Source organism: Polistes fuscatus, unplaced genomic scaffold (assembly GCF_010416935.1).
Source record: "Polistes fuscatus isolate 324 unplaced genomic scaffold, CU_Pfus_HIC Scaffold1, whole genome shotgun sequence".
In the NCBI taxonomy this organism is placed as follows: Eukaryota; Metazoa; Arthropoda; class Insecta; order Hymenoptera; family Vespidae; genus Polistes; species Polistes fuscatus.
In genome coordinates, this window is record NW_025112997.1 from 13723818 (window position 1) to 13749041 (window position 25224).

The 25224-nt window shown below is 33.2% G+C and overlaps 2 protein-coding genes across 2 annotated transcripts; one reads left to right on the forward strand and one right to left on the reverse strand.

Annotated features, from left to right (window-relative positions):
* The first annotated feature begins 100 nt into the window (after positions 1-100).
* LOC122516013 (sialin) lies at positions 101-3046 on the forward strand. Its single transcript, XM_043633491.1, has 7 exons — positions 101-382; positions 760-983; positions 1332-1568; positions 1636-1723; positions 1796-2016; positions 2095-2625; positions 2758-3046. Exons 1-7 carry the CDS (start codon positions 316-318, stop codon positions 2878-2880), a joined length of 1491 nt encoding a protein of 496 aa, XP_043489426.1. The 5' UTR covers positions 101-315; the 3' UTR covers positions 2881-3046.
* Positions 3047-4160: 1114 nt separating this feature from the next.
* On the reverse strand, positions 4161-25224 carry LOC122516043 (dexamethasone-induced Ras-related protein 1-like; the record flags this gene model as incomplete). Its single annotated transcript, XM_043633614.1, has 7 exons — positions 4161-5011; positions 5630-5840; positions 6353-6542; positions 13632-13789; positions 15292-15578; positions 16689-16807; positions 25080-25224. Coding segments are annotated over 7 exons (1323 nt in total), but the record flags the coding sequence as incomplete, so codon positions are not given.

Here is a 25224-nt window from a genome sequence, read left to right on the forward strand (position 1 = left end):
AAACAGTTATTTCCAAATAATAATAAATTTATTAGAGTGATCTGTTTTATCAACTGTTGAAACGGGGAATTGTATTAACCGACTCATAACTTTTGTACAGTAGTAACAGCTTAACGATAACACAGTAAGCAGTATAGTTTTGAATGTGTGGTAAACTCGGTAGATTCAAGTTTACTCATGCGAGAAGTGACAGTTCTACGTAGCAAGTTACGATTAAGAAGACAAAGCAAACGATTACGTTAATGTGATCATTGTAGTGGCAGTGAGTCATCGTTAAAGTTTGACAATATTGTAATATTTGTTTTTAATTGTATTATGGAAGTTCTTGATCCAACTGTTTCGGGAGATGAACTACCACTTTGCGTCAATTATTTGGAGAAAGGTTTGTTTACAATATCATACGATCTTTTGTTTATATGTATATTACCTTTGTTCTGCATCTAGAACTACCTAATGTCATATAACTACTGTATATTTTACTACTTGGACCTAACGGAAGTGTGTATTTATGTTCAACAAGGTCTCATAATCTATTGTCTAATCGCAGAAACTTTAAAACTATAGAAATAAGATGATATTTAAATTAATTTCAAATAATTGCATCTAAACATTCATGTAAGATTGCATTCTTATGATGAATTAATGTAAAATGTCAGAAATATTTGTTTGTATTTATATTTTAAAATACATTTATTGGTTTTATGATAACTTACTAATATAAGTGATTCATAATTTATTTCACAATAATATTTGTTTCAGATGACATAGAACAGAGCCCATCTGATACTAAATCATGCATAAAAGCACGCTATACCCTAGGTTTCCTAGGTTTTTTAGGCTTTGCTCTTGTATATGCAATGAGAGTGAATTTATCTGTCGCTATTGTTTCAATGGTCAATCAGACAGCTATACCTAATACAGATGATGATAATGATACTGATATTTGTCCTAAAGTGAATCCTATAAATGGAACGTTTATACCAGTATGTTCAATCTTTTTATCTAATACTATTGAGATTTTATTATCTTTTGAATATATTAATTACTTGTTTTTGTTTGATTATTTTAATACTTCGTATATCAAATATTTATTCTTTAATTCAATTAAATTAACAAGAAATCACAAGTGAATGGTTAGTCAAGATGATCGAGTTACATGTCCTGTGGATAACATTATCAATTTTATTCTTCTTCTTGTTATCACTTTTAACTCATATCACTAATATGTTAGTCACTTCCATTAGTTGCTTCTCTTTATATCAAAGTTTTGTAGAAAAATGCTTCATATATTTTGCGTTGTATTAAACTCATTTTTAATATTATTTTGACAGAGTGCAGGAGAATTCAATTGGGATGAAAAAACTCAAGGCGTTATATTAGGAGCATTTTTTCTTGGCTATGTAACAACAAATGTACCAGGAGGTAGAATGGCTGAAAAAGTTGGTGGGAAGTTAATATATGGATTAGGAGTTTTTTTGACTGCTGTATTGACTGTAATTAGTCCTTTTGCAGCATATTGGGGTTTGATACCATTTCTTGTAGTGAGAATTGCAGAAGGATTTACTGAGGTAAGTAATCCTAATAAAAGCTTTATCATTTTCCATTATTATTTATTTTCATATTTCTTTAATATAGGGTGTTACTTTTCCTGCAATGCATTCTATGCTTGCACATTGGGTTCCACCATTAGAAAGAAGTAAATTTGCAGCAATTGTGTATGCAGGTAATGCTATAAACCATTGATATTAATTAATAAACAAATATTTTTTTATTTGTCGATTAATTTATTTCTTAGGTTCAAATTTTGGAACAGTTATATCACTACCTCTAAGTGGATGGCTGTGCTCATTGGAACTATGGGGTGGCTGGCCACTCGCATTTTATTTGTTTGGAGGTTTAGGTGTTATCTGGTATGCATTTTGGTTGATTTTTATTTATGATACACCTGCCCAGCATGTAAGAATTGATCCACAGGAAAGAGCGTACATTGAAGCCAGTGTTGAAGAAAAAGATGAGGTCAGTTAAATGTTAATTGTATGTATTTGTATGAAGTTATTAATTGAGCTCATCTCACTTATATTTTTATGAAAATAGACTGATGATCCCGATGTACCCTGGTTATCAATTTTTACATCTCTGCCTATGTGGGCTATAACTATAACACAGTGCGGTCAATCCTGGGCATTTTACACACTGCTAACAGAGCTTCCTTCATATATGGATAAAATTTTGCATTTTGATGTACAACAAGATGCATATCTTTCTGCATTACCATATCTAAGTGCTTGGTTGGTTGGACTACTAGTATCGAGTTTTGCAGATGCTCTTCTCGCTCGACAAATCTTATCTCCTTTGACTTCATTCAAATTATGGAATACAGTGGCTTCTGTTGGCCCCAGTCTTAGCTTTTTAGGTGCTATTTGGGCTGGATGTGATAGCATGACTGTTATGGTAATGCTTGTCGGATTAGGTTCATTACAAGGTGCAGTGTATGCTGGAAATCAAATGAATCACATCGCATTAGCACCACGATATGCTGGCACTCTTTATGGACTTACCAATGCAGCGGCTAATGTTTGTGGATTTTTGGCACCATATGTCATTGGTAGATTAGTTCAAGGACATGTGAGTATATTTTTATATAAATATAAGTATTATTTGTAGAAATACATTTAGTATCTTTGAATTAATATTGTGTATGAAAAGCGTACGTCTTTAGTCTCAACATTATTTTATTTTTTATCTTTGATTTCATAGGAAACTTTAGCACGTTGGCATACAGTTTTCTGGATGGCAGCTGGAATAAATATGATAAATAATTGTTTTTATTTAATTTTTGCATCTGCTAGTGAACAATCATGGAGCAATGGTAATAGATGATGATAAAATTTTCTTATACATTCAATATTTAATATAGGAAATTACATATCGTTTGATCAAGTTTCTCTTACGTTAATATATTTTAATTTATCGTGACAAATGCAGGAAATGAATATGGAAGAGTTATCAATTTTAAGTAGATAAATAAAAACTTTTGTTCTCTTCATTCCATTGCTATTACTTTATGTCAGGCTTTGTATTTAATAAAAGAAAAAACATATTTATTAACACTCGCCCTTCTATAATGGGGTTTCGGAAGACTTGTTTATTTTGGTGATTGATTATTTGCATATGGTGTTGTAACAAAGTGTCACTCATTTTTACGTATTGAGCAAGGGAGATGTCCAGATTTTAAAGTTTCGAGTAATGAACATTATAATTGTAGGGGGAGGGGGGGGTTTGTAAATATGATTAATAATTTCGACAGCCACCGTCTTACATTAATGGCGATTGACCGTAGGGCGAGGGTTAATCAAACTTAGTCAAGTATTAAAGCTTTTTACTTTTAAGAAGCCTGTATATGATATGCAGTATTTTTTATACATAATTATCATATCGTAAATTAACAAAAATAAAGAATATATTTATAATATTTATAATTAAATTATACAGTTGGAATTGAAGATAAATGAAATTATGGTAATCGATGTAAATATGTATTAAGTAAATTATTATTATTAATTATTATTATTATTGATTTATTTTATTGTTGTTGCGATCAACGACGAACGAAAAAAAATGGTGCAAATTTTGTTCTCTTACGTCGATTAAAATATTGTACAATTTAATTTGCGCGTTGTTTGATTGGGTTATCTAGGAAAAATTGTTTATAAGTCGTGTTTTGTACGTGTATTCGAAATATTTGACGCAGTGCGCGAGGTGTACATATGTAAGTATGTAAGTAAGTAAGTAATGTGTAATTTTCGTGTATGATTTTTTTGTTCTTTTTTTTTTTTAATATACAGAGTGGTTCGGCAATCGTAGTACAATTGAGAAAGTTGACGATTTTTGTTTCTTTCCAAAAATTCATTCCCCCTTTCTTGGTTCTATCGCGAATGTTAATCCACCATGTAAATATTAAGTATCGTTATATCCATTATCGTTATCTATTTACACGTATACGGTAATTGGTTCACGTCGGTTTGACGTTCTATAGTAAAAAGAATCTCCTATCCTCTTCGAATTTCATTTGCCTTTCCTGTCTTATTTGTTCGAAATGAAATTAAAAAGAAAAAAAAAAGAAAAAAAAAAATTACAAGAATCTCTCTGGACTTTTCGAATTTTTGTGTGTGTTTTTTTCTCACTCTTCCTCCTATCCGTTTTATTCGAAGATCGTGATTTAATTAAAATAATACAAAGTGTGCTCTTAAATATCTTCGAATTACAAAGCGACTCTTTTTCTTGTTCTTTCTCTCGCAAGAGAAAATGTACTTACTAACTTACTTACTTTCTCAAACGCTTTCCTTCAGATTATCTACCTTTTTTCGCGTCAAAGGAGACGATGGAATATTCCGTTTATTCCTATCTTTCTTTTTTTCCCTTTTTATATTATTTTTGTTCGTTTCTATCTTTCTTTAATCTTTTATGTGTTTTTTATTTTTTAGTATTTTTTTTTTATCTCGTGCTCATTATTATTTTAATCAGGCATATTACCTTCGACACACTACGTTAAATACACTAGTGCTTTAATTAATTAATTAAGGCGAGCAGCGTGGTCGGTTTTTCCTCTTTTTATATTTTTATTGATTTCTTTTTTCTTTTATTATTTATAGTTTGCAAATATCCTTTCGTTAGGCGGAATTGTTCATTATTTAAAAGCTTAATCTCTCTCTCTCTCTCTCTCACTCTCTTTCATCCATTATTATTTCGTTTCGACGAATATCGATTCGTTATTTGGGAATTTAATTTAGCGCAAATATCACTGGATTGAACAGGTTCTGCCGACTTCGGAAGATCTTAAAATGATTCTCGATCCCGGTGTGTTGTTTTCGTTTCCTGCCGCGAGCGAGCACGTCTTCGTTCGCATGATCATCAGGTCCGTTCTTATGCTGGGTCGTCGCACGTTAGGCGCCACGACGCCGCAGGCGTCGCTTAATCGACGCTTTATGCTCAAAGTTGCCTTGTGCTTTGGCTGCGAACAAAATATTTTTTACTTCCTTTATTACCTCTCATTTCTCATTTCTTTCTACATCGTTACATCTCCATAATGCCATATTTATTTCAAAATTACGCAATTCAATACGATTAATAATTACTTAATTATAAATAATTATTTAAAATATTTATAATATTAATATATATATGTTTTTGTTTAAGTGTGAAATAGTAATTTATTTTTAATACGGTAGATATGATACAATATTATAATATATATATCGTATGTTTAAAGTATAACGTTACAGATTTACATCTTGAGAACATGACATTATTAAGAAAAATTGTTCAGACAAGATTTATCTGATTTCACAATAGAAATATTATGACTCACACACATATTATTATTTTATATATTGCATGGTTTTGCTTGGAAGTCAACTCTGTGCTCTTTAATAAGAACTTTTGAATATATTAAAATGTCTACGTAATGTATGTAATAAAATTAGTAACTTTTATTTGAAAAATATTTTCATTTAAACATTTTTATGAATATATTATTTCATGAATGAAATATTCTCAAAAATTTCAAAATTTTCAAAATGTTGAGAGAAAGAATGATTTTTGAATTAGTAAATATATCTTTATAAAATACCTGCGATGGGGGTAGCATGGTGGGTGAGCCAAAAGTAAGAGGAACTTTTCTATGATGATTCGGTGCCATTTCTAACGGCAAGCCGGCTACGACGAAAAGCTGATAGAAAAGTTCGTCCACGTGGTAATTTCGTTTAGCGGAAACTTCGACGAAAACGCAACAGTCGTCCTGGCTCGCACAATACTCCTCAGCTTCCTCGATTGTGACGCTTCTAAAACAGGTATGGTGCAAAAGAATATTTAGAATTTTATATGATTTTTTCCTTACTCGTATCCTTATAATATTATATAATATTCCTATAATATATATATATATAATAATATTCCTTTATAATATTATGTAATTCGAAAATCATCGTGCATTTGATTATATGCATGCATATTCTTGTAATTATAATATACAATTATTTGTTGTTTCATATGCATACGAAGTTTGTTTAAAATGATTTTTTTCTAATTTATACTTAACGTACTGTGATAATATTACGTTGTAATATATACCAGGTATTCAAAATATAGCGTTATAATTATATATCTTCAGAATATTACATTTAAAAATATATAGAATTCTTTTAAATCGAGGGAAAAGTATTATTGCATCTATTGTTGTTTTTTTTTTATTTATATTAGAGAAAAAAATAAATTTTTAAATAAAAGCATTGCATTAAATTGCGGACAAAGTTGGATTATAGAGGGTTAAATTTTTTAAATACAGATAACGTACTTTGTATCCTTATCGCATTTATTTCCAACAATGACCATAGGAACCTTTAAGCTGTAATGACTCTTGTTTCTACTTTTGGTTGCTCCTTGAGCAGCACTCATCTTCGTTTCGATGATCGCTTCTCGCAATCTGATTGCTTCTTCGAAAGATTCTCGGCAGTCCATACTAAACACCACCACAAACAAATCTCCTGCAAAATGATAATTGAAATATAAACAGTTTAACTCTCGAGAATGTTATATTGGTCAAGAATGCATGCATTGCATGCACGTGTATGTACATATGTAAGTGAGCATTCGCGTGCATGATACACGAATCAGGATTAACTTAGTTGGCCTCTTTGAAAAAACGATTGGTAAGTATTGCAATAGGTCGAGGCCAAGAACGCAATAACAATAAACGAAGGAAGGAAGAGCCGATCGATTATTCCGTGAACGCGAAAGGTCGTGTTCGCGATTTTTTCGTGCGTTCGAAATGTCAACTGTTGAAAGGTTCTATACGGGTACTATGGTTCGCATTCAAACAATCTATGTATGCATATATATATATGAATACATGTGTGTTTTTCTTTTTTTAGAACACGCGTGTTTTTGTTGCAACTTGACGGTTTTAACGAAAAAAGAATTTTTAGAAAATGTCATCAAAATGTAAATGGAAATTTATCGAATACGTAAATAAATTGGATATTTAAAATACTTTCCTTGATTATTAATATTCACTGTATTTGTCGTGTCGTTCGATTTACCCTCAATCGATAAACTCAATTCGAATTTTGAGAAAACAAAAAGTTTCAGTTAGAAACGAGGACGTGATAGGAAATTAGATAATTACGAAATTCTCGATCAGGATTGGAAAACGTTATTCGTTCGAGAATAAGCCACCCAAGTCGGAGTGATGAATTTTCAAAGCCCTTTTGAAGAATTACCTTCTCCAAGAATAAACGCGAGTTCGTATAAGTTCTGGTCCGGGATTGAAGTATCGCGATTGGCCTGATTTTTCCTTCCTTCGGCTGATTAATATTCAAATTCATTCGATAGGGATGGGGGGGGGGAAGATACGCTCCAGTGATATTCGAAAGAACTCAAAAGCAACGAAAGATTTCAAATCATCGAAGAATAAAAAAAAAAAATAAAAATAAGATACTTTCTAATCCACTAACAAATGGAGTGAGTTTTTTTCTTTCCTCTTTTCTTTTTCTTCTATCGAAAATTAACATGTTACGTTAAGCAACTTTGGTTAGTCGTCTTACACCTTGAGTTGGTACGCGAGGACTCAACGATTAAAATTTGTTATGCAAATGTCCCTTGCCCGATGCTCTCTCATATAAACTGTAAAAGAAGTTCGATAGCTAAGAGGGATAAGAAATCGTGTATAGGGCAACCGTTAACATTATCAACAACAGCAACGCCTAGTTCTTGGCCTTTACTGGTTTTAAGACGAGTTACAATTTACATAGATAGCGTAGCTTGACTAATTATTCACGTGCTCTTTCTACTCGACTTAAAAGCGATAAAAAAGACAAAGAAACAGAAAAAAATACAACAATCAAAAGAAAAAAAATAATAAAAGAGTAAAGAAACGCATCGATAAATAATGAGGGTTTGAGTTTATACTTTTTTTTACACTTTTCTCAAAGGTATTTTTAGAAAGTCCAACTATTGTCTGATGTAATTCAATGTAACTTACGTTGATTTTACCAGTTACGTCACCTCGATTAAAAATAACGCGAATGTGGATTAGTCCGGAAAGCTTACGAGATTAATGATCTTACTTCAATATAAAACTCGTATGCGAGACTTTTCTATGGTGAATGAAATTAACGTTGGTAGTAGGAAAAAATGGTAACTTCTCGTTTGTAAAACTGTTGCGTCCCAAACCAAAAGTGTAATTAACTCGAGCGAACTGGCATGACGTAAATAGAAATCGGGGTCATAATAAAATGTTCAGCTTGGTGAGAATATTTTTCATCGTTTTTATTATCGATCGATCGAAAAACGAGAATGAATTAGCCTTACGGTGAAATTTGCAGATACGATATAATACCTTTTCAAGGTGGTCTTCCGATTAATGAAGTTAATCGTCGTTCCTTTCCTATTTCGAATTTATATTAAAATTGTCTTTCGTAGAATGTTTCTTTTTTGTTTTTAAACGTTTCTTTGGTCAATTGAAATAATTTATAAACCAGAAGAAGTTCTTTGACGAGCTTTTAGATTGTGAGAAGTCCATAAAGATTCAACATTGTAATACGAAACGATATCGTGTTGGCTAGCGTAGAAAAGTCTGACTAAAACCGTCTGTTTCTACTGAACCAACGTAGTTAGAATATGATCGGAATATGGTCAGACCCTTGCTTCGGTGTATGTACTCGAGTACTCGCGGTTAACATATACACGTAAATCTCGCTCGGTTAACGAGTTTGCTTCGTGGAAGATACGATTATCATCGAAAATTTGCTGCAAATGGCTCGGCATAGTAACATAAATTTACATACGTTCGCATATCTTAATAAAACATCGATAAGAAATGCGCGTTCGAATTTAATGCAACTACGAGAATATATTTTTATATGAGATTCGATTAACGTCAAACCAAAGGAGGCTTCTAAGACGTTCCTTATTCTCCTCGCCTTTTAACTTAATAATAAATTCTCTAGCGGTCTAGTTTCCGTCTTTCTCGTCGATTCTTTTTTTCCCTTTTTTTTGTGGTTTTGTTTCTCTACCTTTGCTTTCTTTCTTTTTTATTTTTCTTCTTTTTTTTGTTTCTAGAATCGAACTTCCGTTCCCTCCGTTACAACGTCGCTCTCGTTGGAATGTTTTATTTCTGAGAAAGCTCGTAGCCTAGTAGTCTTCCTTTTTCCTTTTCCTGGCTTCTCTCCTTCATTGTTCCGAGCGATGATGTATCCGTCGGGTATTATATCGCGACGAGAGAGAGAAGTGCGCCTTCTGATTCGAAAAAGGAATTCCCTTCACTCGCACAGTGTCCATTGTCTTTGAATTGGGGTCACCGTTCTAGAGTTTGCGTGCAAACGCATTTCGTGCCCCGGACACATCTGACGGCTGTCGCCTGTATTTATATACCAGGAGGTATACATATGTATGCATATGTACGTACGTATATATGTATGTATATTCATTGTATTCTCGAGAAAAAGGATCGCGAGTTTGTTCTGTTGTGTACGATCGAGTTTCTTCGTCGTTTCTGAGAGAATATCAGAAAGTTCACAGATCGTTCTTCGAGCTTGTCAACGTCTCGCAAGTTTTTCGCGATTTATATGTGCTTGCATAATCGTATACCGCATAAATGTCCTGCATTTTTATTTATGTTACGAATCACACAGATATATGTGCGTTTTATATTCTTTTTCTTTTCACTTATATATATATATTTTAATTTATTTATTTATATATATACATATATACATATATATGTATTACTTATTTACGGTATTTATTTACGGCAGTAGTCCGTGTTTTAGTATTCGGTCCAACTCGTCTCATGAAATGTCGTTCACGCTTTCGTAAAGCTCACCCTTCGACTTTTACGATCACCAAGTTTCACAGTCGAATCGGTTTTCAAGCATAACCACTAATACTACTACTAGCTAGCAGCTTTCTGCATTATCGCGTTCTAGGGTATCGGTTTACTCTCATGGAATATCGATGTTCTTTTACTAACGCCTAAGAATGACTCTCTCCCTTAGCTTAGTGTTACAATGAATAACAACCTTTGTAAAGTAAAAATAACAAATAAGAAAATAATAAAGAACGAAAACCAAAAAAAGAAAAAGGAAAAATGAAAAACACAATACACAAGATCGAGAATAGGATCGATCTTGATGCAACCAATCCTGCATTCCTATTCGTTTCGGTTTTTTCATTAGAAGGATTGAGCTCGGGTGACCTCGAGCTCTTGTAAACCGATTAATTTCAGGTTGGGAAAAAATGAGAGCCAGTCGCATGTTGGCAACGATATGAAATTCGCGTAACGTAATGAAGAAGTGTGGATCGAGGGGGTCGAGGGGGTCCGACGTTTTCCTTGACTTTTAGGTCGATCACGCATGCAAATTTGATAATTCATTGGAATGACATGTGGAATATCACGTGGTTGTCATAGACGGTCTACCATACGCGTGATCGTTTCTGCTACACCTACCATTTATCACCGCTCGAGTTGGAATGATCAATACGCATGCACGCGGTCGTGCACTCGGCATTACACGTTCGACCACGCGGATCGAGCATGATACGATGCAATTTAACGATACAAGGAGAGAGAGAGAGAGAGACAGAAAAGAAGGGAGGAAAATGAAGGAAGGGTGCTGTCGTAACTGCACGTACGTACACACACGCAATGAAATATATTTTTTAATCGAGCAATCGTACCGAGGATTGCCGTATCTCGATTTTACGACGATCATTTATAATAAACGATTTATTTCGGTTATATATATAAGTATACATATTTATATATGTATGTATGTATGTGTATATCGTATATAACTATATTTATGAAATATTTATCTTATTTTCAAATAATTTTATTGAAATACGATATAAGCTAGATATGTTTGGAGAATTAACTGCTCTAAGCGTAACATTGAATGTTTATAAATTATAATCATACATTTTATATCGAATTATGTATACCATGCGTTAAATACGTTATTGTTACTCACGCGTTTTCGATGAACTCGTAGATTTTCATTTTTATAAATCTAGAAATAACATTACACATTTGCAATATTCTAAACAAAACGTTCTGACGTTAGAATCGGGATATACTATTGCTAAAAACGGAGTACAAAGATAGGACAATCGATTTGTCGAACGAGTATCGCGATATTGTAAGAGCGTCAGAGGGAGTAAAAGGATCGATTTAACATAGAAATTTGTTTTTTCTGTATTGTTGTGTTTGCTCTCCCGTTCAAGAAAAGATCTTATATTGGGGGTAAACCGATAAGTGATAAAAGGTGAACGATTTGAAATACGGGAAAGAAAGTTGGCACTTAACGTGGTATATTCTTAAGGATCTATCATAGATAAAAATAGTGAAGGAGATGTTGAGAAGATGGGGAAGAAGATAGGAAAACGGATAAGGACACTTTTCTTTCGGCGCTTATATTTGCTCTGTTCGTTCGTCCATTTCAGTTTAGTACCAGCATCTTTTCAACTATTTTCGACGTTTCAAGAAATCGAAATCTTCTTCTTCTTCTTCTTCTTCTTCTTCATCTTCTTCTTCTTCTTCTTCTTTCTCTTCTCTTCTATTCTATTTCTACCTTATTCTTTTCCGATGCCGATTCGCAAATCCTTTATCGAGTTTCATTCATTTTCCTCCGATAGATTCTATGGATTTTCAAGATCTGGATTCCGTACTACTCCTTCGTTCGTTCTCTTATACAGTTCGTGTGTACGTACATACAGAATCACATAAGAGACACGAAGAATATCAGCTATACTTTTACTATCTCAACCACCATACCGCAACGTGCTTGCTGTTCAGATCTCATATCCGACACACGGACTACGAGAGAACATTCGAATAACGGTACCCGTTTCTGGAACAGTTTTGTAGAATCTTCCTAGATATTTCGAGAATTGACGTACACGCGAGAATATTGCGACTGCACGGCACCCGCCATCAAATTTAGGACGACTGAATACGTTCTGGAACTTCTCTTTCTATTTCTATTTCTTTTTACTCCCCATTCGTTTTTTTTTTTTTCATCGCATTTGAATAAAAACTCGCAAATAGTTACACGTCAGCGTGGATAACATGCGAACGTGATTAAGCGAATGAAGAAAATATAATTAATTTTACTTCTTTGTTATATTTCTATATTTATATTTTAACAATTTTTTTTTTTTTAATGATATCAAATATTCATTATTCATGCGAGGAAATAATAATCCTTTAATATGAAATCTCTCACATCCATCGAGAAGCTTACATTGAGGCGTGCTACAAAATACATTGATGTTTCCTGTTAGACGAACCACTCAGTATTATCGTTCTTCCTGTTAGATTCTATCTAAGAGAATACGTATACGTATGTATGTATGTATGTATGTATGTACCTGTGTACATATCGGCAAGGTAATATTAATACTCCGTAACACAGTTTAAACGAGTAAGCTCACAAGCTAATAAGTTGGATCGTATATGATACCAAAGCTTCCTGTAACAAGTTCGCTAGAGAAGATGTGCGACGAGCCGCGAATGTAAACGTCAACGAGAAATGAAGAATGGTGGTGAAACTAGTTATAGTAATAGTTAACGCTTCCTTGGAATTTCTATTCTCGTTATACAGGAAGAGTCACGAAAAACGGTATAACTGAATATCTCTTATTGTTTATTATTGTATGAAAAAATTTCAAAGGAAAAAGTTGTCCCATTTATTTAATTATCGAAAGATCTTTTTCTTAAGGCCATTCTTTTTCTACGAAATTTCAAATTTATCGATATTTATATATATATATATATATTTGCGATATTCTTTTAGAGCATAGGAAAACGAATTTAATTACTTTAATGACTGTATCATTCCGATCATTCGTACCCCTACTGTCCATTTAAAATAATCAATATATTCTTGTAATATAATATTTTTAAATTCTTTTATTTAGAAACATATTTCAGAATTATTCAATTTTTAAATATATATAAATTTGAATGAAATATGTTTCTATATATAAGAATTTTAAAGCTTTATATTACAAGCAAATATCAATTATTTCAAATTTATTGAGACTCACTGTACCTAGTAATATAATATTTACGTATAACAGATAGTTTTTAATAATTCACGGATGCAATTAAATGGAAAAAAATATAAATTTTGTTTTGTTTTGTTTGTGAAAGGAAATGTTAGATCGTTTCGTTTCGTTTATTCGAAAATGGTCATATTAATATGGAAAACGTAGTGGGTATAGCAAGTCGCGATGACTTGTGATTTTTGTTTTCATCGGTAATCTCGGCTAATCCTCCTATGAAAATTTGAAATTCTCTGTCCTTGGATAACTGTGCTACACTAACGGATCATTGAGATAACCTCCCAAAGTCTAGTCAGCTATTGTCACGCGGTAATACGTTCCTGAATTTAACTCTAACGAAATATAACTAAGTTTCGTTTCGTACAAGGTACATGTAACGAGAAAAAGAAAAAAAAATCTAAAAAAAAAGAAGAAAAAAAATTATAGGAATGAATGAATGAATTCGTAACTGAAGAACAAAAGGTGACGTTTTAACGTAGGATGCATTTCCTTTTACGACTCGGACTTACCGGTTAGGAAGGATAATCGTCGCATGGCAGGAAAGGGATGGTTTCCGCTGGTGTCCAGGAGATCAAGTTGATGCACTTCGCCTCTGATTCTATAAAGCTTCCTGTGAAAATCCTCGATCGTGGGTGTATAACTTTCCTCGAACTTGTTGGATAAAAAACTGCGAAATGAAATATTTCCCTTTTTAATTCTTATTTTGATAAATTGGTTTCATTAATAATAATCATTAATAAAATTGCGTAATTACAAAGGATTTTGTCATAAATTTCATTATACAACAGTAGATTGTTATACATCAATCTTCATTTCTCACTCGTTAGTAAAAAAAAGAATTAAAAAAAAAAAAAATGATAAACTCGCGTTCCCATTTTCCACGATTGGAAACATCGCGTTCTCCTCGATCGGGATTCTCGCCGAAATGAGTCGCGTAATTACCTTGAAATTAGGGAAATTCGCAGGGCTTGACAGGGTCGCGGTTTGTCAATTTGACGTAACGAATAGTCGCAAAGGCGGAAATGAACAACCTTGCCAAATACGAAATTGGCTAAACTCGTTTGAAATATTTTATATATATCCCTTTATCCTATCTACTGTTCGTATATATGTACGTATATACATTTATAATCACAATCCGTTTGATTTCATCTATTTATCCAATAAAAAAATACAAAAATTACATTTGCTGCAAATAGTCAAATTCTAATTATCTATTTCTATTTATCTCTCCTCTGTTTGTCGATAAGACACGTTTATATTAACGGCTTTCGGCAACGATAATAATACCGGACATGATTTGTATGCGCAAAACGTATGAATTGGTTGTTGCATTAACGCGATAATATGGCAATAAGGAATATGCGACATAACGTATATAACGGATATAATTTGCATCGATAAATGCGATGGATTAATAAAATAATATCATCCTCGTATTATTAATATTCACTGAATGCTTTACGTATTTCATTTCAAATAACTGATTCCAAAGAATCAGGAGGTAATATGGTGTACGTGATTAAACTTAGTAATTAATAAAAATATTACAAATGGAGGAACAAATACGAAATGATTTTAATTCTCGATATCTTAAATAAGCTAACGAAGTCGCTATGCTCGCGTTTAAATTTCAAAGATAGGGAAGAAAAAAGAGCAGTTAACCGATAAGTAATGCTCTTCTTAACATTAACTCACACGGGGTAACAAAACGAAACTCGAATGGCAGAGATTCAAACTTCTACATCACTTGGCGATGTTAGGAAGTTCAGTAAAAGTCGTTAGATCGCGACGGTCGTGTCTCTCGTTACCTTACCCGAGAAACGACGAGAAGAACATAATGCTTTAATTACGCTCGTTGTAAAGCCCAAGGGTTTTTTTTTCTTTTTTTTATCCTTTCTACCATTCACTACCGCAAACGATGCCGTAGGAGATGCAATTCTTCTCGAGTGTAATGAGCCTTTTTTTTTTTCTTTTTATATATATGTATATATAAGTATTATATATTAATGTTAACGCGTCAGAGTTTCGAATAAAAATGTTACTCCCTTATGTATTTTTTGATGTAAAAGAAAAAAAAAGGGGAAACAAAAATAACAAAAGTTAGTAATGGAAATACATAGTTAGATGGAAAATCTAAAATTCTTTGAAGAGAATATGTATGTATACCGTGCTACAATGGCGGTCTTGCCGACCCTAGCGCTGCCGAGCATGACGAGACGATAGCAATTGCGTGGTGGTGGTTTGCAAGCATCCTCCTGCGAGGATGTAGAAGCGGGACTGGGGCTAACGGTGATGGGAAGGATGCCATCTTCGGCACCAGAGGGCCCCTCCAGTTCGGGGCCCGCTTGTGCACCACGTCGACCAAGATTGATCTTATGTTCGTTCTCGTCGATCGTATTTCCGCTTCCGCACGCCCTCTCCACGCAACAAAGAAGTCGGCGACACGCCTCCAGCTGTGAAAAGACAAAGAATTATAACAAAAATTATAAACCAAACGGTCTATGTGCAGTTAATGCACACGTACCTGACTTTTCTAGTTTTAGTTTCTTTTTATGCTAATAGATTATATTTATTTTTTTTATATTTTTTTTAAATTATTTTTATTAACATTAGTAACAAGTATGGTACAATACTCTGCGATTAAATATGCACAGTCTGCTTAATCGGTGTCGAAATTGTTACGATTTTTCGTTTGTGTTTTCGAAGAAGAAAATGTTCCTTGCATTTATATCAATGCGTCCTGCTGTAACTAACAAGGGTAGGACCATTTACAAGAGGTTCAAATTTTTTTTCAAACTTTGCACACAGTAGTCCATGAGAATATCCATTGTACTTTTTAAAAAATCCAGATCTCCAACCGTTTGCGAAAAAACGAGGGTAGAAATTTCGTAAAATTTCGTATTTATTCACTTATATCTTTTCTTCGATACCGTAATGGGTAGCGGTGCGGTCTCGTGTCCTTGAATTCCCGGCGGGGGTTCTCGGTCAATGTACGAAATGACCGGTCATTCTATTTCGTACAATGCCTTCACATGCAAGACGCACTCAGAACTTGTTAACCCTTTTCTAGATATTAGACACAGTATACTTCTATTATATATATAAGTATTACTTCTATTTGTTCCATGTAAGTATGAAAAAAGCTTTACGAAACCTGTCAAATATCACGACAACAATTTTTACCCCTTGGCATGATAGGCTCTAAACTTTTTCTGCAGAGCGTTCGGTTGGAGATCTGGATTTTTTAAAAAGTATAATATATATTCTCATGGACTACTACAAGTGTGCAAAGTTTAAAAAAGATCTGAGCTTCTCGTAAATGTTACTGTCTTGTAAGCAACGAAGTTACACTATAAAAGAAATTTATTATACACTTTAACTATAATAGTTATTTTATGGAACAGAATATGTTTTTCTAGCAATTAGCAATGATCAATGAGTAAGTAAAATAAGTAAAGAAATATATATATATATATAAATGCGAGTGTAGGAGAGGATATATGTAGAAAGTTCAGGACCTTATTATTTTGTGTGTGTGTGTCTGTGTGTGTTTTGTATCTGACATGAGTGAAGAATATTAAAGGTTCCAGAGTTAGGTAATTGTGTGTATCTGTGAGATCAGTCAATTGACAGTTGAACGAAGTATGGAAGATTCTAGCATTAGTTGAGTGTGTTAATAAAACTGTAATAAAAATAGTTAATATAAAAAATATAAAAAAATAAATATATATAGTATATATTAGCACAAAGAGAAACTGAAATTAGAAGAGTTTTTTTTATATTTTAAACGTGTGTACTATCTGCACACATATATTTCTATTCTTTTCTCTCTAATCGTAAGTAACGAAATTATATTTAAAAAAAAAAAAAATAAAAAAGAAAAAAATAGAATACGAGAAGATATTTCACATTTTGCTGTAACCTTGAAAATTCTTTAACTTTCTGGAAAGCTTGAGAAGAGCTACGATTCGGAATATATATGTACATATTTCTACGTGTAAGTGGATCTCCTTTTGAAATATTTTTCAGGTATTGCAAAAAAGAAAGAGAAAGAGAGAGAATCTTTTTCTGAGATAAGCGAATTGAGAGAATTGAAGGATCCTCCCCTCTTTCGATGGGAGTAACTCTAGTAAGTGTCCTAATGCATCACGGAATATGCTAAACATCTAAAGAAGGTCGTATCTTTCCATAAAGAACGAATGGTTTCGATTGCTCTTTTCATTTTGTAAAACGCCTCGCTCTAATAATTTCACGATTGGATCGCTAAATTATTTTTAATTAGCTGCTGAAGGATTTCGGTCGCGACGGTATTTCTAGAATTTAATATCGTAAACCGTTTTCTCTTTTTCTCTTTCTTTCTCTCGCGTGGTTTCCCTTTACTTTTCTCTTCTTTTTTTTTTCTATTTCTTTTACTCTCGTTGTTTCTAGTTTCCTCTCTTTTTTATTTCTTTATTTTACTCAGAAAAAATACGAGCGTTTAATTTTTGTTGCTTACATTTTATTTTATTTTATTTTATTTTTTTTTTAATAGAAAGATACGCAAAATGGTAATAAAATATTATATTTAAGTTTTTTGCGTTAAAGATCGGTAAGATCATTTTCTCAATCTATATGCAAGTTAGTTAATTAAGATGAGTTGATAATTGATAAGAAACGTGCCCTTTGATACATCTTCCATGGATTAGGAAATTATATGGGAATGTCGGTAAAAATATAAGAGGCCCGTTATTGTTCCGTAATAACACTTTAACGCGCTCGATTACGGGCGTGGTTCGCGTTAATTAACAATTCCACGGAGACGAGCAAAGCCATCTGCAATGTTTCGTCGAGAGCTTCGTTATCCTGCTCTCTCTCTTTCTCTCTCTCTCTCTCTCTCTCTCTCAATGTGGGTTCTGCTTCAACGGATTAGCAAATGGGAGACTCTGGTCATTCGTGTTAATCAAGTTACGATATAGTGATTTTAAGGAACCTTTCAAGATTATGCGTTTCTTTGTTAATGAAATTTTAATACATTGGTATGAACGATATTACCAGGGAACGTATAATAATTAATTAGAAAAATGATATTTCCTGAATTAAAACCAATGGAATAAAATAATAATACGATTGTAATGAAATGAATGAGCAACTTGAAGGAAGAGATATTATCGATTTGTAAAAGGAATGTCGTCGAACGTTAGGCTCTTGTAGCGTTCGTTGAAAGGTTGTTACTTGTGAATTCGAGGATACGAAGTTGTCGCTTCTGGACGAGTCTCAGGCATTCTTCAAAGATAGATCGTAGGTAGTTCATTTTAGAACAAGAAATTCACAGATGCGACCTAGTCCCTATAAACCGAGAAATAATGGAATCCATTAAAAGCTTCTCCAACAGACTGTATATTTCATTTTCAGTTTCTCTCGACGACGACGACGAAGCAAACGATACGTTTGCAACAATTGTGATCGGTACCGATCGTCGACGTTATCGTTTCTTTACCTGTTGTCTTTCAAAACTTATCCTCTTTCTATGTTCATAGCTTTAACTCCTCGTGTATCATATATTACAATGTAAGAGCACGTCTAATAATAGAACTTGTTAGAATGATAATCCTCTTTATATCGGTCCGTTTGACGAGAGTTACGTTTCTCTTCTATTGTACAATAGTTTCATGAACTATCGATCGTTTTTCTTCTTTATTCCTTTTTTTTACTTTTCTTATTCGATAAAGCTACATCGGAACTCTCTTGTATTCCACTCTCGAGGTACACGTTCCTTACAGAACGAACGTTCGTATAAAACATTTGCATTCATCTTCCATCCTATTTGTGCAAGTCAAGTAACAATCCGCTTTTACGAATGTAAAGAAGGAAAATAAAGTTTCTATTTGGTGGGTAGTTATTACTTATCCCTTTTTTTTCTCTCTCTCTTTCTCTCGCTTTTTTTAACATTTTTATTTTACGATTGATATGTCTTATGACAAATTTATCTTTGTAATACGTTCGTTTATTTTCTTTCGAGCAATTCGTTTCATCAAAATCACCATCTTTTTTTTTTGTCAAGGAATTAGATAGTCGTTCGAAAGATTGACCAAAGTCATTGAAAATGATCGAGACTATTTCGAAGAATTACAGATATATGATTACTTTATAAAGAAGTATATTAATTTTGTTAAAAAAAATTGCTGCATTTAATAAATGAATAATTATCGGACGACAATTTTTTTTATAAGACGTAAACCGGAGTGAAACGATTTTGATTATATTCGAAAATTGTTTTTTGTCTTTTATTTATTATTATTTTTCTTAATTACAATGACTGTCATTTATCGTATTTTTTATTAACAATAAAAATTATTACTACTGATAAATAGTATCATACTTTATTATAAACATACACGATTGAAATATTGATTATATTTCTTATTTGCTCTCTTCCCTTGTAGAAAATATTTAACGATAGACCATCGCATAAAATTCGATATTCGTTTTTCTTGTAATGATATTGTGAATGATAAAAACAATCTCATATTTATTGGTAATAATCTGGACGGAATAGCGGGATATAAATTGGGTCGCGGTTATAGCATTATTAAAATAATTCAAATTCTCGTTGAATCAACGAGATCCGTGTCCGATTGATAAAAATGTACACCTACGTGTTCAATAGTACAAAGTAAAGTAAAAAAAAAAGAAAAAAAAAAGGAACATTATGAAAATGATCAGGAATTGCGTTTCGCGTCAACGACAAGTCAAAGTCGTGGTCGTTTATGAAGGTTATAACGATGCACGAATCGATTCTCTCTGCTAGCGAAATAATTTGATAAAGGTGTATGAAGGTATCGTTTTGCGTGTCGTTTGTACCTACATGTACGTATACGTATTTATATAGGTATGCGTTTAGTATGTAGTTGGTAGATGTACTCGATGAACGTTAGTAGATAGTAGATACACGTTGCTCTCGCGTGGAACCTGCTAATTAAGAACTTTGTTGTAGAAGGAAAATTGTGCTGCATTTCGTGGATACGTTAGAAGAGGATAGTGGTAGATAATATATTTCGCGGCATGAAAAGATCGCTTTGTAGTTAGCCGCTAATTATGGTACGCGCTACCGTACCTACCCTAGTCAAAATTATATCCTCTGTAAAAGGCTAGAAAAATATCTTAGAAGATTATTTAAAAGACAGAAGGGATACTCGTGCTTTCCAAGATTATCCAATTCCGTTGCCATTAGCTCCATTTCCTTCGCGAATATAATTCTATTATTCAACGAGGAGAATATAAGCCAAGGATCATCTTAGAAGCCATCATGAAAGACCAAAATTTAAGTTTAATACGATATCATTTCTTTACGATCATTTTTCTTTCCTTTTTTTTTGTTCTTTTTCTTTTTCTTTTTATTTCCCCTCATCAGTCCCCTCTTTTCTATATTCCTAACCAATCCTCATCTCGTTCAACATCTCGCTAAAAATAATCTTTCTCATTTTCTTCGATCAAGACTTTCAACCATCTCGATGAGGTGTAAAGCTAGGATTTGAATTTCTTTTGTTCGTGGCATTATCGTTCGCTTCGGGATTATTCATAATGCCATTGTACTCATTCATTTATATCCATGCTAAAAGGCAACTCATGTTTGAACTCAAGATTAAATGATTTTTGATAGAATATAGGGATAAAAAGGAAATCGATCATTGACTTTTGCTATTTGTTTTATCAAATATTTATCAAAACAGTGATAACCAATCAATCTCTTTCTCTCTCTCTCTCTTCTATTTATCGATTTGGTGAAATTTTTGGAACACGCGAATCTCTTTTTTCTTCAATTTCAATCGCAATGAACAAAATATTGAAATTAATGGTTGAAAAATTGATAAGTAGAAAAAAGAAAGTAAAAAAAAGAAAAGAAAAGGAAAGGAAAGAAAAGAAAAGAAGAAAAAAAAAAAAAGAAATATTTCCATCGAATAATCTCAATTACTTTTGTTGAGGGATCGTGTCGAGAGTGCTAATCGTTACCTTCCATTTCATCTTGGCAAACGAAGCGAGGAATCGCAATAGGGTCTTCCCGACAAATTCAACGATCGATCCTTACGAGAGAGGAAAAATTTCTTTCTTCATTTTCCTTGGATTCAGAAAAAACAAACAAACAAACAAACAAACGAACGAACGAAAAGGCAAACAAACAAAAAATCAGAAAAAGAAAACGTAAAGGAAGTCCGAAGGAGAGTCAGCTTAAAAGTAGATGTGAGATAGAATAAGTCGTGGGCATGCGTTTGCTTAAACACGACAAACGTCCGTAGAAAAGTGTTCCTAAACAAATTTTATCTCGGCTACTTGAGTGCCTCGGGCCTGTTACAGGGTACCCTTTCTAAGTACGACAGTTCCACTTGTTACGACACTTTATTTTCTTTTATATTCGAATACTTTTATTATTTTTGTAACTATAATTTAATATTTAAATTATCTTTCTCTCTGTATACTGATTCACCTGGTATATTCGATTTTTTTTAAATTTTTTAAAAGGTTCTAATGAAACACGTTATTCTATTATCTTCCCCTTCGTAAAGGTCGTCAAGCTCTTTCTCGTAAAAAAAACGATCTTGAAACGAGATAGGCAAAGTTGAGGAAGAGGAAAAAGTAGATATGTACCACCTACATAGATAGAGGTGTATCTTGGTGATCTGAAATATGAGACATAAACACCCTAGATAGGGAGCTTAAAGTTCGAAAATTTGTTCGTGCGAGGAGACCTAATCGCGTGGGTGGAATGTTGCTTCGTTTCCTTTCGTTCCGTTCTGTTCGGAAGAGGACGCTTCAGAAATTTGATATTAGAAGAAGAAGAAGAAGAAGAAGAAGAAGAAGGAGAAGAAGAAGAAGAAAAGAAAGAAGAAGAATTTTGCACGGTATGTTTAGGTTGTCCTAGCCAGAGTTTTATTGAATTTTATTGTTCGAAAGGCAGACGGTCCATGTCGTTCGTCGTATAAGCTGACGAGAAGTTTCTGGTGACATTACGTGATGAAAAGAAGAACGCTGGAAAGATAAAACGTGATAGAATTTATCGTCCTTTCATTTAGATGAAAAAAATAGAGGGAGAAAATAACATTGCTAGTTAAAGGTGTGATCCTAATTTAGATGAAATCACGATATGTAAAATAAAATACAAAGGAGAATTATCGTCATCATTTTATTTGGATATTGTGCGTAATCAAAAAAAAAGGAAAAAAAAGAATGAAAGAAAAAAAGGTCTGCGTTATTTTTTCTAGAATCTTGCGCTACGTTGCACACTCAGTTAAACGTGACTCAATTATGACTTGGCGGGTGTCCTCATAAATTGAGTCGGTGATTAAATTTTGTTAACTCTTCTACTAGCCGTGGCCGTTCCTAAATGAAAAGCAACATGATGTGCATCGAAAAACGTGTCGGTGACAGGTCGCAGTAATTAAAATGGATAGCTCGCACGTAACCACGAGGAAACGTCGAATTTCCGGGGTAGCGCATAATTAATAATCCCATGTGTGGTAGAATTCAAAGAAAAAATAACGAACGTGTTATCCGTTTGTCGAATAGTTATTAAAATATTACAAAATGAAGAGAATAAAGGGCGATTATCGTGGTATCCTATTTGGATGCTTGTTACGTGATTGCAAATTCATTTGATTTTTATGACTCTATTCGGAAAGTGGACCTCGTCGAAAAATGGAAAGTTGAAAAATTAGTGAAGGGAAAGTTCGCGTTTCGACGATACGATTCGAACACCCACTCGTTTCTGCTATTTCGCATTGTTCACGATCGAATCATGCCAAGTTTCAACCGTGTGCTAAAATTCTTTGCAAGCGTGTGTAGCGTATCGCACGTAGTAACGTAGTTAGTTGAGATTCGCGAACGATTGATCGGAAAATCGTCGACCCAGAAACGTGATCAGCTAGGAAAATTCGTTTTCTCTTTTTTCGAGATCATTTTTTTTACGCCCTTCCTGCTGTTTTTCTCCCCAGAGTCATTTCTGGATGATCAACGTCGTTCAGAACCGCGAAAAAATGGCCTCTTAGGCTAGCACGAATGTATGCTACATAAAAGCTACGAGAAAAATATTCTTTCTCTCTCTCTCTCTCTCTCTCTCTGCTTCTCTGTTGAGTGGTACCGATAAAGTGAACATTGACTTACTTGCCTCGCATATTTTTTACCATTATATAAGGGCTGTGTTTGTAATATTGAAAAGCTGCAATATTCCGGGAACATAAACATTTTTGAAAAGATGGTTTTAAACAAAAAGTTATTTGCTTTAGGAGGCCAAATATAAAAACAGTACTTATTTTGGATTCGATGGGCGTTTGTAAAGTTATTTTAAAAAAAAAAGTTAATTTATTTTTTTTTAAATTAAATTTATGACTTTTATACCGATGCCTTTCTTTTACGGCAAAAATATAAACGACTTCTGTTTCATGCATGTTTTTATACAGTTTCCACCTTCTACGATATTAAATATTATTCAGATGAAAAAATTTATGGCATGTAAAAATATAGAGTGAACAGGTATTCTTTTATGAAAAAAAAAAAAAAAGAAAAAAATTAATTTATAAATGCGTTATTTTCAAAGTATTTAATTTTCCTAATTTAAACAAAAACTCATCTTATACATTTCAATACATTAATATATTCATCGAATATTTTGTTATTAATAAATATTTCAAATATATATCGTATAAAATTCTTTGGTCCTATCGGATAAAATAATAATTGTGCATCTATTTGAGGAACCATGATCGATATTTCATGAGATTCTAGCACTGAATTGGTTCGAGCATAGTAGCATCGAAGAATTAAATGTGTCGATGGAGACCTCGAACCTTCTCGTATTGATCAGTGACCATTTTGATCTGGAACATCGACTTTCCTTAAAAACCTCTCGAACTTGTAAAGCTCCGTGAACTGATTTAGCTTTTTTTGTTTCCATTTTAAGCTCAAGGACAATGTTGTCCATTCTATCAAGGTACACGAGTCTTGAAATTCTTCAAGGTATGAAGTACAGAATGTAATTCTCTGTCTTTGAAATTTATAATTCCTCGCTATCGCGTGTCTCGCTCCAGTTGGAAGAGGATTTAGCAAGGGCTGGTTAAATGTTATCCTCGAGAAGGATTAAATAGATCCGTCACGACTTCAAGCGTTTTCTTCCTTCAAGTATAATAACTCGGCGGAGAAGAAAAAAGAAAGAAAAAGAGAAAAAAAGTATAATGTTCATTGTTTAGGAACTACTTGTAATTTTATTCAAATAACGAATAACGTTTGAAAATAATTTTTCAAAAGAGTTTGTTTGAAAACAACTTTTGCTAAAATCGGCGACCCTTTTTATACATACACATATACAGAATAAAAAAAATAAGAGAAAATTAAACGCCGAGGTCAAGAAAATTTTCATAAAAAGCAAGTGGGAAGGTTAACACAGGACGTATGTGCAAAAGAGTAGTAGATACGTTGTACACAGCCTCGGGAACGATATGCAAATTGTACCAGAGAATAGCAGCGAGTAAGCAAACGAGAAGGCCTTGTGCAAACTGCCGAGGAAGGCACGCTTATCTCTTATCTTTCCTTGTCCCCCTGGCGAATGAACGAGCAGCGAATTGTCTGCCGAAGAGAGCCGTCAAGAGGATTTGCATCTACGGTAGGCTATTTGAATGGACGCTAACGAGCGTTTCGTGATTCCTCATTCGATTATAATGTATTCCGTGATTCTTATATGATCAAATTGGAAAAAGATCGTCCTTTTTTCTTCTTTCTATCATATTTCATCCACTTCATTTTCATTCATTTTGGCACATAGGTGTAACCTTTAAACTCACTACATACAATATTTCTAAATTTATTTCCTATTTTTTTTGTTCTCTTTTCTGGTCAAAAATTAATCCCATTCGAATTCTTCTTACCTGTTGCTCCGAACAAGCCACGGAAATTCCTAGGCATCACGTTCATTCGCGGTTATCGATCACCATTCGTGTCACAGATGAATCTCGATGGCACATCGTTGTTGTTGCTACTGTTGCATCTACTGCTACTGTTACTGTTACTGTTGTTATTGTTGTTGTTGTTGTTGTTGTTATTATTATTGTTATTGTTATTCTTGCAAAGGCATCG